Genomic DNA, 18,018 nt, shown 5'->3' with positions numbered 1-18,018 from the left:
GGAAAATTTTAGTGTGCTTAAACTATTCCATATAATGTTGTAATGGTAGATACATCACATTGTGCACATAAGACATACAGAATTTTTACATGAACAATGATCCTTAATGTATGCAATTAAAAAAATCCCTTAGCTAGTCAGAAGATCAAAGAATCAAAGGCAAGCTGTGACCCGACAGTGTGACCATGTTGTAAATGCATGGAGCAAACACACTGAAGGGGCAGGGATAGGTGCTGACCACAGTAACTCTAGGAAGGAGTCTAAGAATGAAGGCAAAAGAAATTGGACACAAACACTGCACTCCAGTTCACAGTTATTTCTTGTTCTGCCCCACGCGAACAATTATAATACTGCTGTATGTGTATACTGGAACTTAACTCAGTAAACAGGTGGGAGATGGTAGGAGCCCAGTTTCTCACTGTTGGGAGAGTTCACAGATGAGCATGGGGGAGGCTGACCTTACCCATGCGGGAATGGGTTGGAGTAGGAAACATCAGTAAGAACCATTTATCATACAGATGTGTGTAACGATGTATGTATACATGAGTTAGTATAATACACACATATTTCTTTGTTGTCAGCTGAGAGGACCTGAAAGAAAAGACACCTACTGCCCGGATCTTGGTTTGTAATATGATTCTCCACTAAGACTAGCCAGAGTTCCTTGGAGAAATAGCTGACTCGAGTACAAAGGCAGGGAATTTACCAGAGGGGCCTGGAAGCACCATGAAAAACCAGGAGTTAAGGAAGTGCTAAAAACAAAAAGAAAGAAAGAAAAAAAACCCCAAGCATAACGTATAATGGAGGAATGTCAGAGGAGACACAATAACCAAGTGGAAGGGTATTGGAACAATTGAAGCAACACAATAAAGTGCTGTTGGATCATAACCCCGAGTGTAAGTGTATCCATGATGCTGTTCCAATGTACACAAGTGGGAGGGAAGAGACAAGTCTCCCATGCAGCTTGATTCCAAATAGCTTCTGTAGGGATTTCAGGAGTACCTTCATACGGAAGGGGACCATAACTCCCAACTCCTTCAGTATGTGGCATGCACAGACTTCCTTCCTAAGAGTATTTAATAGGAAAGCGGGGAGAATTTAACTTTACTGTAGAGAAACCTGGAAAACACTACTTAAGCCAGGCGATCAAGACCAACCCCAAGTCATACATCACATTGACAGTCTATACTCTGTACCTTTGATAGATATTGAAAATGGCACTTTGCCTCCCTGACCTTCCCTTTAAAACCCACAAGCCCAATCTAACATTACAAAAATATCACATTCCAATAGAAGAGCATGCTACAAAACACCTGATCAGTGCTCTTCCTGTTAGTCATCAAGAACAAGAAGAGTCTGACAAACGGTTACAGCCAAGAAGATCCTAAAGATACATAACAACCAAATGTATTGTGGTATATTGGATGGGATCCCGGAACAGAAAAGGGACATTTTTTCAAACTAGGGAAATAAAGTACTATAGTCTTAAGATATCCTCCTTTCCTGATAGCCTATAAATTCATGAAGAGTGGATACTACTCTCTGAATTTCAAGACAACTATATCTTCACAATTTAGTATTATTAGGATTTTGGAAATTCTAAAGGGATTTATTTGGGATGATATTTAAGTGAGTATTTAGCACCTTAGTTAAGATGAACAGAAGCCCTAGTTTTGCAATTGATTGACCCACATATTTTCTAAGCACTTAACTTTCTTTGTGCCAGACATTGAGAATACCGAGGTGACCAAGTCTTGGATCATGCCTTCAAGCAGCTGAACTTAGGGCAAGATGTGAAAAATGAAAAAAATATAGGAAAACAAAAAGAAATGATTACATTACTTCTAGTGTCCTAAACCTAATTATCACTTAATCTTATCCTTCAACTTACTTGATTTTAAAATCAAAATATTAATCCACCTCATAGAGTTGTTATAACTAGTTTCTTCATGTGCTTAGAAAAAAAAATGCAGCTCTGGCTGTATAGCTAGTTGGTTAGAGCATTGTTCCAAAGCACGGAGGTTGCCGGTTTGATCCCCGGTCAGGGCACACACAGGAACAGCTCAATGGTCCCCTCTCTCTCTCTGTCTCTGTCTCTCTCTCTCTCTTTCAATAAAGGAAAAATTCTAAAAAATGCATGGTGCTTAGGAAATGGTCAGAAATATTAATTATTATTACTGAGGAAATGAATCATTTTGGAATTTAGAAAATTGCCATTATTACCTATAGAATACCACTCCACAGGTAATTCTTCTAAAGCTCACAAAGAGACTGAATTCTCAGTGTCCTTGACCCCATCACTCACCATTTCTACATCCTGATGAGTTGTGAATACCTCTTCATATAATGCTCTGTGGTTTTGTTGAATATCATGGAGGATGGAATACATAGAACACCCAAACTCAATGATACTGGAAATTCCGCTTTGGTAATCATAAGTGAAGCCAGCAGCATGCATGGCCACCAATGAACCCTTTGAATCAAACACTGGGGAGCCAGAAGACCCAAAGTAAAAACTGGTGTCATAGGTAATAACATCAGGACTGGGAGCCATTTCCAGGAAACTTCTTTGTGTGTACATGTGAATATAGCGCATATAGTCATAATGACCCTCAGCCACTCTAGCCTGCAGATGTTCCTGGTATCTCTCTACTCTCTGACTCTGAGGGATTACAGCACAAGCATCGATAGACTTGGCCTCTCTATCTGGATGGCCAATAATATATATCAACCCATTCAGTGGCACAGGACCAACTCTATTATATAATCCCAAAGGTACATGTTGTCCATTTTCTTTCAGTTTTAGAACAGCATAATCAAGAGTTACATCAGATATATCAAAACAAGGTTCAATGAAAAAATAGTTTTCATTGTTTTCTAGGCTGTCTTCATAACCAAATGTCACCCTTGCACATTTAGCAATTATGTCTGCCCACTGACTTGGCTCTATTCCTTCTCCCACAATGGCACTTATTACATGTCGACAAGTGAAAATGTACAACCCTTTATAAACAAAACAGGTGCCAGTACCTCTATTTCCATTGTTGTCCCATGCTATGTACCCAACTGAGTCACTGAGATGAGAAAGAAGTTTCACTGTTTTAACCTGAGTAGAGTTTTTTGTCAGTTTCCCAAAGTTTGTTTTATGCAACTGAAATATTGTTGTCCTTCTTCTTCCTTTCATTGCTTCCTTGAAGTTTTTTCTAATTTTTTCAATTTCGTTTTTCAAAATAGGGTACTGGGGCACAATATCTTTCCAGCTGTTTCTTCTCTCCAACTCAGAATTCTGAGTGGCTGCCAAGTCAAAACGCCGAGTGGCAGCCAAGCCAAAACTCTGAGTGGCTGCCATATCAAATTTCTGAGTGGCCACCAAATCAAAATTCTGAGTGCCAGCTGCCCCAGAGCCCATCCTCTTCCCAACCTCAACCTGGAAGAACTTGCCCTCTAAGTCATCAACTCGCTGTGTGCTTTCTACAACACAGGCCAGGTTTTCAATGAGTTTCCAGTCATAGTCCTCCAGCACAGAAAGAAATCTGCCGTCCTTGTATATTGCGTCCTTGATGGTTTCTCCTTTGAAAGCGTAGACACAGAGTTTGCACCCTTGTTTGTGAAGCTCCCCACATTTGATGATCCTTTTTCCCTTCTTCTCAGTTGCATGGATCAAAAATTTGACACAGTCAGTAGATGCTTTGTCATGCCGGCCAAATATCTGGTTCTCTTCTTTCTGTTCACTTTTACTCCGGGTGAATGTAATTTCCAGGTGGCAGTCATCAGGAAAGCAACAGAGGGGCATTCCAAGGTTTATGTAGCCTTCGATTCCTTCTACACCCCGCACCAGCATCTCTCTGCCCAGCTGAGCCTCTCTCTCTTTTCTGACAGCCTGGAGAGTGTCCAGTGCCTCGGACAAGCTATCCCTCCCACTGTGTGAGATCCTGTGTTTCATTTTTTGGTGTTTCCTGTGGTACACATCCAAGGTAATGTAGAGCACCTTATTTTGGGATACAGCCTGGTCTTTGGGTCCTTGAGCCTGGGTGTGAGGTGTAAGTCGTGGACTTCCTTTGAAGTCTGTGTTCATTTGAGGAATATCGGAATTATCCTGTGGTTCTTTATTGATCTAAAAGGAAATGTTAAAGACTGTAAAAGAGGAATGCAGCCCTTGTCTTTTGTTTCTCTCTTTAGTATGCAATTCACAAAATTTCTATAGGAAACTCGCAACCGGTTTCCAAAGGCCCAGTGAATAGGAATACATCAGAGTTTGAGTTGGGAGCCAAAATAGAAACTGTTTCCTGTCCCATCCATTAGAAGTTTTTAATACTGTTAGACTGGCACCCTCTCCTGAGATGAAAGATACAACTGTTTTCTAAGTGTATCAAAAACAAAGCCGCTTAGAAGTCTGCCAGGGCTCTCACAGAGCTCTCTCAGGTCTGGTACTAACGTCAGCTGTACAGTTGTATTTTTTCTGACCACAGTGACGAATTGCACCGAGTGGTGGAATTCAGCTTGTTTGCACGGGTTCAGCAGAACTACCTAATTTTTGGTTGAGTCAGCTAACTGGTTGTTAAAATGGCATTTATTATCAAGGGTCTATCTAAGGTGGGGGCCGGGGCAGTCATCCAATGTGAAAATCACAAATTTTCATTCCTGACTCTTTTTTAACGTTCTTCTGAGCAACAGCGTATTTTAAGCTCCCGTAGTCATGTTCTTTCTGTCCACAGGTGAAAGAAATTGTGAGGATGACAGTCAAGAAGCAATATGCAAATATCTTAAATAACAGTTTCATTGTTTTTTATCAGGTATTATTTAATATTTTTTCATTAATATTTTAAAACTCATATCATAAACTACTTTTGTGAACCTCTTTGATTGCTCTTATATAAGTATTAAGTACACAAAATAATAAACTACCTTTCAGTATGTTGGCTTTTTAATAATTAAAATGGGCATTAGAGCAGAGAACTGGTTGTTAAATTATTTGAGTCCCACCACTGCTTGCTCCTAAAATTTGTTGTTAAACCACCAAACTTAGGAAGTATAAAGTACCATGGTTAATTATTGGGCATTATGTGGTAAACAAAACCGTTATCAGTTAACTAATTATTTGGTCAAAATCATACACTTATTTCCAATAAAAAGACCTGATTCACCCAGCATCTAGTGTGCAAAATACCCAAATTAGTTCCTCTTTTATATCAATTAGTTCCAAACCCTATGGAATAAAGCAGAATATTTTGTCCTCTTGATGAAGAAATGGAAAGGTTAGATGAGGCACAGAAAGGTTTTCCTGTAAGTACCTTTCTTAGGGTCGCATAATAACCAATTAATGAAGTGACTCTCAGTGCTCCAATAGTTAGTCTAACATTTTTTCCTTAGACAACATTTTTTTTTTTTGGTAAATTTTATATCCATTTTTCAGAGGCATTATCTTTAAAGCCAGAAATGGGGGAGGAGAGGGGAATTACACAAGGAAGATTAATCAAAGAGCAGATATTCAATAAAAAATGAAGAACATCTGCTGCCTATGTCTCAAAGGTACATTTTTGACAAGTCACATTCACCCTGGCATGGGTGACAACAGGTGCCACTTGCTTGTAATGGGAATAACAATACCAGGATTGTTGTAAAGATGAAGTGTAACATCGTGTGTGAATGTGTGAAAATGCTTTGTATATTAGTAGGTTAACTTATCCTTTCTTTCCTTATAATGGAGGTAATATTGTAGATAAAGAAAAAGGAACAAGAGGTAATATACATTTATTCTGAGCACACATGCAAACTGTCAAAGAGCATCTCTTCAGCCTGATGCTGTTAGAAACATCCTTGTCACAGAGCCCAGGGACCACTATGATGGATTTCCAACTATTGAAAGGATTCTTGGGCAGATATCTTCACTTTCAAAAGTGAAACTTGGGCCTACATGGTTTCTAGCTTGCACTCCCCTAGAATGGGGCAGACAGAACAGAACTAGCCTTGGCACGGTTACTCTGCAGACTTGGATGTTCTAGTAGGAATCAGAATAAAGGAAGAGTTAAAGGCTTCTAAGTTGCATTCTCAAATGCACACCGTCTCTGAGCCTTTTTCTTAGTAAATTCAAGGAGCGCTGTAGACTCAGGAAAGGATACGAGGGTTCAATATGATAACAGAGCCCAGTTAGTAGAAGGAACCCTCACTTACTCTCAGCAAACTTAAGTCTAAGTATTCATTCCACTACTGCCTTAAGAAACAACTCACTTCTTTCCACTCCTTATAAATAAATTAAGAATAAGAAAATCCCCCCTGCCTGCCTAATAAGCTTATAGAAAGAATCAATATTTTAAAACTGTTTTATAAATTGTAAAGTGCTAGACAAATGTATTATTGTTATCAAACAGTCGAGTGGTATATATTTTCAAGTTGTGAAATAACATTAATTTGTTTTGATTCTATATTTTTTGTAATACATTATTTCTGATTTTTGTTGTTGTTCAGGAGGTGTTACAATAGCTTTTTGTTACAGTCTTTGAGATGGCTGAGATTTTTATGAAAACTCTTCCTCACCGCCATCCCTCAAAATGGAAAGTATAAAATGAATGAGAAAGATAGTAACTTATTTAATATTCCCTATATTCAATGAGGTAGTTTCTTGGCAGGAAGGCTATGGAAACCTGTGTCAGGTCTACTAAGTCTAATACTGATATTCTGTAAATGGCACTTACAAACATACCTGAGGAAAATACTGCTCAATTTTCATATTTTTCTTTGAATTGAATGGGACCTTCTGTGACTTGGGGTTCGTAGAGCTCATGATGGCTTGAAGATGAGTAGGCAGTTCAGCTGAAAGACTAAAAAAGTTCAAATTAGAGCAGTATGTTCTGATCTACAACTCATTGCACAGAGGGTAAGACAAACAGGGACCCATACCCCACCTTACTTTTGGCTGCAGCCTTGCCCTTCTCAGAGATGTGAACCCAGCAAGTAGACATTCATCTTCCAACTATAACCACCCCAATAATAATATCTACCCTTGATAGAGGATTATACTGAATAAGTTACAAACTTTATCTCTAACTTCCAATGCCCTAGGGTACCACACAAAATAGGTATACCTGTTTTTGCAGGTGGGAAAAAATAACTAGAGGAGGTAGGTGACCTCCCAAAGCCAGAGCTACAAGGCAGAGACAAAATTTATAGGCAGGTGTAAATACCTTTTAGTTGGTTTTGCAGTTGGAGAATTCAAATGTGTGTTCTAGTTACACTGATGTTCAAATCTTGCATCTGCCTAGTTGGAGATGACACAGGGATGGTGTAATCACAGGTCAATGGGTCAGAAAAGAACCTTAAAGACAAACCTACAGTGAGCATTTTATTTATTGATAGTTGCTGCTTTACATTTTTTTTTTTGTTTTTTAGCAAGAGTGATAGAGAGGGACAGACAGGCACAAAGGGATAGAGATGAGAAGCATCAACTCATTGTGGAGGCACCTGAGTTGTTCATTAATTGCCTTCTTATGACCGAAGGGCTCCAGCTGAGCCACTGACCCCTTGATCAAGCTAATGATGTTGGGCTTCAAGCCAGTGACCATGTGGTAATGTGTATGATCCCATGCTCAAGCTGGTGACCCTGTGTTCAAGCTGGTGAGCCTGTGCTCAACCTGGACACTTTGGAGTTTGAAACCTATGTCCTCAGTGTCTCAGGTCGACGCTGTAATCCACTGCATCACCATCTGCTCAGGCTGCTGTAGCTTTTGTTTGTTTAAAGAGGTATTTTCCCCCCTCTCTCTTTTTTCTGATGCATCCCCAGAAGAGTATGAACAACGAAAGTAAAAGAGTCAAATCTTCTGGAGTGATAATCACCACCAGAGTAGAATCCATGGAAGGACAGAAGCAGCCCGTCTTCAGTATCTCACCATCTATCACAGTGCCTTTCCCATGGCAAGTTCTCAATAAAGATCCATTTATATTTTCAAAGAATAAATGGAATATGCATGTAGCACACTACATATTGTTTTACATGCTTTTCATAACTACCACAGATAATTCTTACAACTCTGTGAGATAAGTTAGTCCCATTTTATTGGTAGAGAACTTGAACACCCAGAGAGATTAAGCTGTTTACTGAAGATCACATAGCCCCAGAGAGTATACTTTTGATGACTCTTTATTATGAATATTTTCAGATTACAAAAACTGAGACAGAATAGAACCTCCATATATCTGTCCTATAGGGTGAATAATTGCTCTATTTTTGGCACATCTTTTTATTTTACTAGATAATTTTACAGTTAGAAACATCATGACTTTTCAACCCTAATTATAACTTTCTATCTCTTAAAATTTAGGACTTTTTCTTACAAAATCACAATACTAATTTTTATCAGACCAAGATCCAATTGAGTTACATAAATTGTCTTTAATTATGACACATTTTAAGTTTCTTTTATTCTAGAAAAGAACCTTGATTTGTTGAAGAGAATAGAAAAATTTTCTGGTTTGCTTATTCATGTTGCTTCTTAATTTATGCTCTAGCCCCTGGAGTTCTTGTCAAGTGGAACTTATCTAAAGACTGCTTTAAAGAAAAGGTGGTACATATATAGGATGGGTTATTACTCAGTCATAAAAAATGAAATCTTCTCATTTGTGACAACACGGATGAAGCTAGAGGGTATTACGCTAAGTGCAACAAATCAGACAGAGGAAGACAAATGCGTATGATTTCATTTATATGTGGAATTAAAAGAACAAAAGAAACAAATGAACAAACAGAAAGAGACTCATAGATAGAAAGAACAGACTGATGCTTGCCAGATTGCACAGTGGGGGGGGGGGTTGGGGGTTAAGGAATAAAGGTGACGGGATTAAAAAGTGTAATTGGTATTTACAGACTAGTCATGGGGATGTAAAGTACCGCATAGAAAATCTAGTCACTAATGTTGTGAACTATGTATAGTGCCTGGTGAGTCTTTGTCTTATCTGGGGATCACATTGTAAGGTATAAGATTGTCTAACCACTATGATGTATCCCTGAAAAGAATATGAAATAATATTAAATGAAACTGTAACTGAAAAAAACATTAAAAAGCATGAATAACTAGCTTCTAATTTAGCTGTTTCTTAACTATGCTAATAAATACGGTATTAAAATTTTGAGACAAAAAGAAACCTATGGAGACTATGCCCAGTCTCTTCGCATTGCACTCCGCAGCAGGAGCCCTGGCTCCTCACTCACTGCTGCTCAGCTGCTCAGGAAACTCACTTCAGCCTCTCCCAGCCTTAGGCAGCCATGTGTTCTTTCCTTCCTTTCTTTTCTTTTTTGTTTGCTTTGAACATTTATTACTTTCATTTTAAATATCATTTATTTATTTGTAAGTTTACATAATTTTAAACTAATGGCTATACATTACAACTAGTTCTCAAAATTTATGGAAATTTGGCCACTGGCTTTCACAAGTGGTTGGGCTCCTCCTCCTACACATCACAGTTTCCACCACACATACTGTTTCCACCACACATCACTGTTTCTAACCACAAAGGAAAGGTTTCTAAACTTGAAATATTGAAACCAGAACAAAGTAAAAAAATGAAATGTAAACAACAGAAAATGAATTGATTGCCTTTTTGCAAGGCAATTTGACAATACATATTGAAATACAAGACTGACCAATTCTTTTCTGTTTATTCATTTATGAAGCTAATTTACTGAAAACCTATTATGTGCCAAGGACTTTTTTTATTTATATTTTTAATTGAATTTATTGGTTCATAAAATTACATGGGTTTCATGTGTACATTTCACTCGAGGATCTCTCAGCCTTAGTTTTCTATTTGTAAATGGAGGCGATGATTCTAAATGAGATAATGAAAATGAACGTGCTAGGGGAATGTTGATTTTTGTAAGACCACTTGAGTTCAAATCTCAGGTTACCATTTACTAGCTGCTTGGCCTTGGGCATATTCATGAATACTCTGCCTCATTCCCCAGTCTTCCTGGATGGGAGCAGTTGTGAAATTAGCCTTCACTGTTTGATGATTGCAGACTATACTGAATGTGAAGTTGTTAGAACAGTGCCTGGCACATAACAGGTTGCCCATTAATTATTACTTCTGTTAGAATTACCATTCTCAATATACTTACCCCCGGGAGGCTCTTTAATCAGCAGAGACCCTGGGGAAACAAAAATGAGGTACCTGTAATTGAGGAGCTGGGCTATGTTGTATAAGGTCCTCGAAAGCGGGAAGTTATTGCCCAACAATGAAGAGAATTTGGGGTTCACTGCTGCCGATTCATCTTACAGACTTTGAGAGAGAGCCCAGTTGCTCTCAGGGGAGATTACATACATGGACCGAAAAAGAATGTAAACTGGGCAGAAACCAAAGTGAGTCTGGCGTCCACTGGAACGACCTTGAGCAACCACAGCGGAGAGGGGCAAAAGGTTGGAAATTACCCCGTGTCCCTTCTCCAACGTGGTTTCCAGCATCCAGACTGACCCACATTACATCAAATGTGAAGTGTGCTTAGCTATCCTACCTGCAGCCCTGCTTTACAGCTGGAGAAGTCAAAGCTGTGCTGACCTAGTTCCCTGGCGCTATGTTCCCTCCTGTAAAGAGAAAAGGAGGTACAGCCAGTTTGGGCCATGTCTACCCCACCCAAGGGCTTCCTCTGGGGATTCAACTCCCTCCTCAACTCTCTTACCTCTCTCTACAGCTCTCTCTCTCCTCTCCAACCCCACTTCCCTCTCCCCCTGGTTCTTCCTCTGTCTTGGCCATTCTCTCTTCCCCTGGCATCCTTTCCTCTCTGTCTCCTCCTCCCTCAGCTCTCTCTCTCCCCCTCCTCCTCCCTTCTCACTCAGCTCTCTGGCTCTGGGATCTCCTCTTAAAGCTGAGCCAGGCGGTAGAGGGCAGGGATCTGATACACTGCTGACCCTAGGCCTCCATCAAACCCAGCACCGCGCTCCCCCAGCACACAGGAGTGCCAAGAAGCAGCCACTGCAATAAAACCTGTGCTCTCTAGGCCCACAGGTGGGCAGGAGCACCCACCAGCCCTGCACAGCACCCCAGCTTTCCATGCTCACCCACTCCGGGATGCACCTCGCCTCACCACCAGCACCAGGAACTCCAGAGCCCAACCTAGGTCGGTTCTTGTTGGACCTGCGCAGATAGCTGGCCCTGAAGTGCGACCACGTTCACTTCGGTCAGCCGGACCGCTGGCAAGTGGGGCTGAGTGAGATCGGAAATGATTTCCTGTCTCTGGGGAAAGTTTCGTTTTCACAGAAACAGGGCTCTTCCTGCTTAAGCCTCTCCACCTCCGCTCCTCTGCCTCCGCCCTTCTGCCTCTGTAATTCTTCCCCATCACTCACTGTCAGCTCCTTTAGCTCTTGCCTTTTCTGGACTCCTAGGGAAGCTGGAGCCAGTGAAGTATTCTGTGCTGTGTTGGTTTCAGAAAGTCCCACCAGCCTGAAACTACCTTTTCAATTTCTTTTTTTTTTTTTTTTTTGTATTTTTTCGAAGCTGGAAACGAGGAGAGACAGTCGGACAGACTACCGCATGGGCCCGACCAGGATCCACCGGGCACGCCCACCAGGGGGCGACGCTCTGCCCGCCAGGGGGCGATGCTCTGCCCCTCCGGGCCTCGCTCTGTCGCGACCAGAGCCACTCTAGCGCCTGGGGCAGGGACCAAGGAGCCATCCCCAGAGCCCATCCATCTTTGCTCCAATGGAGCCTGGCTGCAGGAGGGATAGAGAGAGACAGAGAGGAAGGAGAGCGGGAGGGGTGGAGAAGCAGATGGACGCTTCTCCTATGTGCCCTGGCCGGGAATCGAACCCGGGACCCCTGCACGCCAGGCCGACGCTCTACCACTGAGCCAAAGAGCCAGGGCCCTTTTTCAATTTCCCTATTTTTATTTCCCAGGGAAGCTTGAGAAAGAGACTCAGGGGAGCTTATTGCTGTTTTCTTGAGCATTTCTTTCTTTTACACAAGAAGTGACAAGAAGAGAGATACATTGTATACATGAAAGTGCCAATAAGGCAGATTTTCATCCAGCATAAAAGGGCTTTTAAACTTATGTTCAGATAATAATAGAAAGATCTTTAAAAAGCCTTTTTGGGGGGGGTGCTGTGCAGAATGGCCCAGAACCGACAGAGGCTGCTCCGGATCCCGCAGGGGGTTGGTTCATACCCTGTGCATCACTGACCTCCAGGGAACCAAATGGTCTCAGGAAACACACAAGCTCCTGCGGAGGGCTCTAGTGAGACTCGAGGATGCCAATTTCACCTCCCCACTTCCCCGCAGGCAGAAAGGCCTCCATGACCCTGGGGCTGAGGCACATCGGTCTCCACAGCAGGAGGAAGAGGCCAGCAGAGGCGCTCCTGCTGTCCTGGTCCTGATGGAGACTCCAGAGTCAGGCAGCTTCCAACAGGGGACCGGAAACCTGCTTTGCAAGCGGCTTGAGAACCACTGTTTAAGAACCTGAGCAGAAAAACAGGTCTTCAGTATTGGCTGCTGTGTGTGAACAGTTGGTCTAAGAGGGAAAGATTATATTTGATCAATGATGATGGTGACAATGTTGTTTTGCATGTAACTCACTGACAAATAGGCGTTTACTTGAAAGTTGGTGTAGTGGAATAATTGGGAAAGCTTTTCCTAACTGAATCAAATGCAGCTATACACTAAGAACAGTCAGTGCTCCGACTTCCGGTGCTAGGTGGGTTTGCAGAGAGCAAATAGTAAGAGCATAATTGTAATTGTAGTATAAAAAAAGTTAAAAAATTGGTAGTCTTCTCAAATACCTGTTATTCCCTAAATCTTCCTCCAGTGGTACAGAACGTAGAGGATGAAGTATTGTAGGAGGGGAAGTGCCAATTGTCTTCTCTTCACAGGCACTGTAGACGCTAACACGTCAGGAGGAGCAGTGTGCCGTAGAGAACGGTGCTGTGGAGATTGTCTGTCATCTATGGGGACAGAGAAGGTGCCCTGGAATGGAAGCTACCTGAAGGAGCGCTGCATACACCACTGGCACGAAGCCCATTACAGGGCACAGCACGGGCATAGTGAGGTGCCTGGATACCCCTGAAGGTGCTAACGAGCTCTGAGCCAAATGTGGCCAACACTCCAATCTCTACACGCTCACTAAGGTGTAGTTGGCAGGAGATGGGGCAGGACAGAAATGACGTGCAAATGTCTCAAGGTAGAGGAATCTGAGTTACCTGCAGAATCTTCATTGTAAATTATCCTGACTTATTTAGCCCTTGGCTTTCTTGACTCTGAACGTGAAAGGGTAGGAATGGAGATGAAGCAAGTCACTGCTTCCCGCTGCCAGAGAAGGGAGAACTGGAAGACAGGAATGAATGTCTGGGATTTTCCATTGGCATTTGCAAGAGGTGCTGATGTCACACACAGGTGACATACAAGGGAAACAATTAAGATTACCAGGGAATTTTGGGGTTTAGAGGAACAATCCAACTTTCCCCCTGAACTCTAAAAGTGTATTACTTTGTCATTATCTTGTTAGGTGGAGAACAAGAATCACTTCACTGGTTATGACTATGGGGTGTAGGTACCAGCCTAGGCTTTAGGACGACAAATACCAAATATTTTGTATGTGTATAAGGAAGCTAGGTATTTTAAGTGAGGCTTGAGATTGTTTCAAATTAAGAAAGAAAGCCAATGGGGGGAAAAACAGTATTTAGTTGCTCTCTAATGTGTATAATATACATCCACACAATTCTTTAAAAGTTATCTAATTAAGATAGTATATTCATTACAATAAGGGGTTGATATCCAAAATATATAATATAGAGAACTCACAAAGCTCAGCAACAAACAAGCAAACAATACAATTAAAAAATGGGGGGAAAATGGGTAGAGGGCCTAAACAGACACTTTTCCCAAAAAGACATATTAAATGGCCAACAAATATATGAAAGATGCTCGTCTTCACTAGCTATTCAACAACTGCAAATCAAAACTACAACGAGATACCACCTCACGCCTGTTAGATTGGCTATTATCAACAAGACAGATAATAACAAGTGTTGGAGAGGCTGTGGAGAAAATGGAGCCCTCATTCATGCTGGTGGGAATGTAAAGGCAGTACATCCATTATGTAGAAGACAGTACAGTGGTTCCTCAAAAATGAAGAGGAAAAGTTCCATATGACCCAGCAATCCCTCTACTGGGTATCTACCCCCAAAACTGGAAAATACTGTTATATAAGGACACATGCAGCCCCTTGTTCATCACAGCAGTATCCACAGTGGTCAAAACATGGAAACAACCAAAGTGTCTCTCGACAGAGGATTGGATAAAGAAGTGGTACATATAAACATTGGCATACTACTAAGCCATAAGAAACGATGACATAGTGACATTTACAACATGGATGGTCCTTGAAAACATTATACTGAGGGAAATAAGCAAATCATAAAAAGCTAAGATAGGTATGACTTCACACATAGGTGGGATATAAAACTGAAACTCATGGACATAAATAAAATTGAAGTGGTTACTAGGAGGAAAGGGATGTGGGAGAGGGGGATGGAGGGGGGTGGTGGGAAGGGCATAATGAGGGATAAATATAAAGTGACAGGAAATGATTTGACTTTGAGTGATGGGTATAGAACATATTCAACAGTTCAAATGCTACAGAAATATTTACTTAAAGCCTATATACACTTTTGATCAAGGTCATGGTATTAAAGATAATTTTGTAAATAAAATTTAAAGATAAAAAAGATAATGCATTCATTATACTTTAATTGAGCAGCCCAGATACTCTAAGTTATTAGAGTGTTTTCATGAAAACCACATCCCCTTTTCTAATGTTCCATGGGTTCCATCTGAGAATGTTGAAGTAACGAGTCTTGTTTGTTATTTTTCTCTTGAATGATGGTCTCCTTTTTCTCTTCGCTTAACAATTGATACAAAGCACCATCTTTCTGTTTAAGATCAAAAAGAATTAAATCCATTGAATAGCCAAATTCAATAATGGCATATTGCTTACGCCCGCGAATATAAAAGTGTCCGAAGGAGTGCATAGCAACCACGCTGCCAGACGCATCAAATACTGGGGAACCAGAGGCCCCACTGGAAAAACAGGTGTCATAAGTAAGTGTGTCAGTGCTCCAAGCCTCTTGTGAGAAACTTCTTGGGGTAAACAGAGAGACGGTTTCGTAAGTGGCAGCATTCTGCTCAAACACCACAGGTTGCTGATGTTCTGCGTACCTCTCCAAACGTTCCTTTAAAGAAATTACAACACACTCATCTATTTCCTTGACCTGGCCATCTGGGTGACCAATTAAACAAAGTACACCCCTAGTTGGAAGAGTGGAAACATGTCTAAATAAGCCTGGAGGAAATCCATTTCCATTATTTCTTAGTTTTAAAATGGCATAATCGAGAGCTCCATCAGACACTTCACACCATGGCTCTATGGAAAACCATTCCTCAGCAGGAGGGCGAAACGTTTTATAAGTGAATGTTACCGTTGCACATTTGCTTATTATATCCGGCCACAGATGTGGATTTGTGCCTTCTCCCACTATCATGAGTACAACATGTCGACAGGTGAAAATATAACCGTGATTGAAGACAAAGCAAGTAGCACTGCCTGTGTTTCCATTACTGTTCCAAGAGATGAACCCAACCGAATTACTAAGATGAGTACGAAGTTCGCAAGTTGCAACTGAAGTAGAAGTTTTAGTCTCTTTTGCAAAGTACTCTTTGTATATGTTGAATTGTTGAAATGGTGGCAGTTGGGTTCTCCTCTGTTCTTCCCGAAAATAATTTCTCATCCAAAGTGCATCTTCACTAAAATGCAGATATTTCTGCATTATTATTTTGTCCAATATTTTGCAACTCTTTAAGCAGCATTTGGTTGCTTCTGTTTGAATATCCCGATGAAGAGCACTCTCTATCAGCAGTGGGGGCCTTGGCCGGTTCCGTAAGTATCCTTTCCCGTGTTTTCTGCTGCGATCGTAATGATTTTTAATTTCGCGCTTTGTGCGGCGTTTTTTGCCTTCAATATCATGCCCTAGCCTCTGAGGTGGGAGAGCGTTTCCTAGGTTTTGTTCCACATCTTCAGCCTCTCCATCTCTCTCTGGTTCGTGGTCCCGGATCTGAGATGGATCTGAGATCGGGTCCTGGGGACCCATTTCACCAGTGACATTTCCACTGTCCTGTTCAGTTTTCTTGTGGGTACGTTTTCTGGGAGATGAACTTTTAGAAATGTCCAATTCTAAGACTTTTCCAGACACTTCCTCCACCGGGGACTGTTTCCCATGAACGTTCTTATAATTTTCAATGAGTTTCCACTCAAGTTCGTCCAGGTCAGGCCGAAATCGGCCGTCGTCGCACAGGGCTTCTTTGACAGTCTCACCCTTCATGGCGTAGATACACAGTGTCCGGCCCTTTTCATGAAGTTCGCTGATCTTAACAATCCTCTTTATCGTCTTCCCAACAGCCACGACGTGAAAAAGAATGATTTCTTTGTTGGGATTTTCACAGTGTCGCAATATCTGACCTTCTTCCGTGTTCTTCTTTATTTGGCCAAGTGATATTTTAAGGTGAGACCCTGTTGGTAGGCACTTGAGAGGCATTCCTAAATTTATATAGCCTTCTACTGTTTTCTCTTCCAAGACAAGAATGTCCTTATTATAAGGATTCTTCATTCTTTCCCTGAAAATGTCATTAGCTCTCAGAGCTGAGTAGATACTCTCATTAGGTCTACCGTGTGCTGTAAACACACTATGGCCTGATTTTCTGGACCTTTCATTGAAAGTAAAGGTGAAAAAATGTTTTTCACTGTTACTGCTACTTGGGTTCTGAGATTTAAGGGATGCTCTACCCCCACTGACTCCACATTTAAGTTTAATGGCGCTGGTACCCTCGCTTATGTCAGAAGAACGGTCAACTGGTGCGTCAGGACACATCTGCTTCACCAAAGTACCCTTAAGAAAGGAAAGACGAAACTTTCAATAACAATCACCCTTAATAATAATGTTTCATATTCTTGTAATTAGAAAACTAGTAGAAATTATAGATAAAATTTAGATAATATGATGGATAACGAATAACGGAGAAAAATGTCGATCATTAGCCCATCATTAGAGATAACCTTCTGCATTTTTTTTTGTTTCTAAGATTTGCTAGGCAGATATAAATCTGATATTGCTTAAGTTATACTATGCTGCCTAAGCCTATTTTTCCCTAAGCCATCCTCCAGTGCTTTCACATATCATTAGACAACCTTGGAAAACACAACTTGATGGGCCATATGATATTTCGGTGTACAATAATTTTTAATCTATTTTGCTACTGCTGGAAATTTAGAGGGTTTCCAATATTTTACTACTGGAATGTGACAAACATTTCTACATGTATACACTTCTGTCTGCCCATCTGATTATTCCCCTAGCCCAGATTCCCAGCAGAGGAAATACTGAGACTAAGATTACAAATGCCCTTCTCAGCAATTCTGCTGCCACGCTGCTTCCCAGAAAAGTCGCTTGGATTCACCGCCCTGTTCAATGAGATCAACTCTATGCTTGACTCTCTAAAGCATTTCACTATTATTATTTTAAATGTGTGCCAACTGATAGACAAAATCATCTAATTTTAAAACTGTGTTTAAACCTGCATTTTTTCACTTAGTAAAGCTGGTCATATCTAATACATTTTTGGACATTTGAGACATCACATTTCAAAAGTTCTTACTAAACATCTTGTTTAGTTCCTATTCTGTATGTGGTTTCAACAGCATTAAGGAAATATAATCAAATGCTTGCTAAATCACAGGATTGGCTAGATATATAACAGAGTTATGGACTCCAATACAAACAAGTATACATAGTCATACACAATAAGTAGTTCCTCTTGGCACTGAGATCACTTGTGTCTATCTTGATTTAGCATGGCCATTTTGCCAGTGCTAATTAGGAACTGGGCTCTGTTAGCCTGGGTTCAAAATTCATGCTCTGAAGTCCATTACTTCTGGACTTTCAGAAAGTCAGTTTTTGGTTCGGTTTCTTCATTTGTAAAAGAAGGATGGTG

The 18,018-nt window shown here is 40.9% G+C and overlaps 2 protein-coding genes across 5 annotated transcripts in view; both read right to left on the bottom strand.

The window, feature by feature from the left end:
* Window positions 1-1,256: 1,256 nt before the first annotated feature.
* LOC136318755 (serine protease FAM111A-like) lies at window positions 1,257-11,195 on the bottom strand. 3 transcript variants are annotated; one of them, XM_066251594.1, is made up of 5 exons: window positions 11,046-11,195; window positions 10,109-10,138; window positions 7,182-7,312; window positions 6,701-6,818; window positions 1,258-4,114 (listed from the first exon to the last, which is right to left on the bottom strand). In XM_066251594.1, the coding sequence occupies exons 4-5, from the start codon at window positions 6,779-6,781 to the stop codon at window positions 2,261-2,263; spliced, it is 1,935 nt and encodes a 644-aa protein (XP_066107691.1). In that variant the 5' UTR covers window positions 6,782-6,818; window positions 7,182-7,312; window positions 10,109-10,138; window positions 11,046-11,195; the 3' UTR covers window positions 1,258-2,260. The 3 variants fall into 3 exon arrangements, with proteins under 3 accessions (XP_066107693.1, XP_066107691.1, XP_066107692.1); XM_066251595.1 differs by having other exon boundaries at window positions 11,072-11,191; XM_066251596.1 differs by lacking the exons at window positions 7,182-7,312; window positions 11,046-11,195 and having other exon boundaries at window positions 1,257-4,114; window positions 10,109-10,120.
* A 2,447-nt stretch (window positions 11,196-13,642) lies between these two features.
* LOC136318753 (serine protease FAM111B-like) overlaps window positions 13,643-18,018 on the bottom strand; it is a 69,063-nt gene continuing 64,687 nt past the window's right edge. For both annotated transcript variants that reach the window (XM_066251590.1, XM_066251591.1), the window contains one exon: window positions 13,643-16,916. In XM_066251590.1, the coding sequence (XP_066107687.1) occupies window positions 14,787-16,916 (2,130 nt within the window). In that variant the 3' untranslated portion in view covers window positions 13,643-14,786. The remainder of the gene's footprint in view (window positions 16,917-18,018) is intronic.

This window comes from Saccopteryx bilineata, chromosome 1 (assembly GCF_036850765.1).
Source record: "Saccopteryx bilineata isolate mSacBil1 chromosome 1, mSacBil1_pri_phased_curated, whole genome shotgun sequence".
Taxonomy (NCBI): Eukaryota; Metazoa; Chordata; class Mammalia; order Chiroptera; family Emballonuridae; genus Saccopteryx; species Saccopteryx bilineata.
This window is presented reverse-complemented; position numbering and strand designations above follow the sequence as displayed.

Excerpts from the sequence above, each read along its gene's own strand:
- LOC136318755 (XM_066251594.1), bottom strand. The coding sequence starts at position 6,781 with ATGAGCTCTACGAACCCCAAGTCACAGAAGGTCCCATTCAATTCAAAG. Across the intron at positions 4,115-6,700 it reads TTGAGCAGTATTTTCCTCAG|ATCAATAAAGAACCACAGGA; the intron begins GTATGTTTGTAA and ends ATTTCCTTTTAG.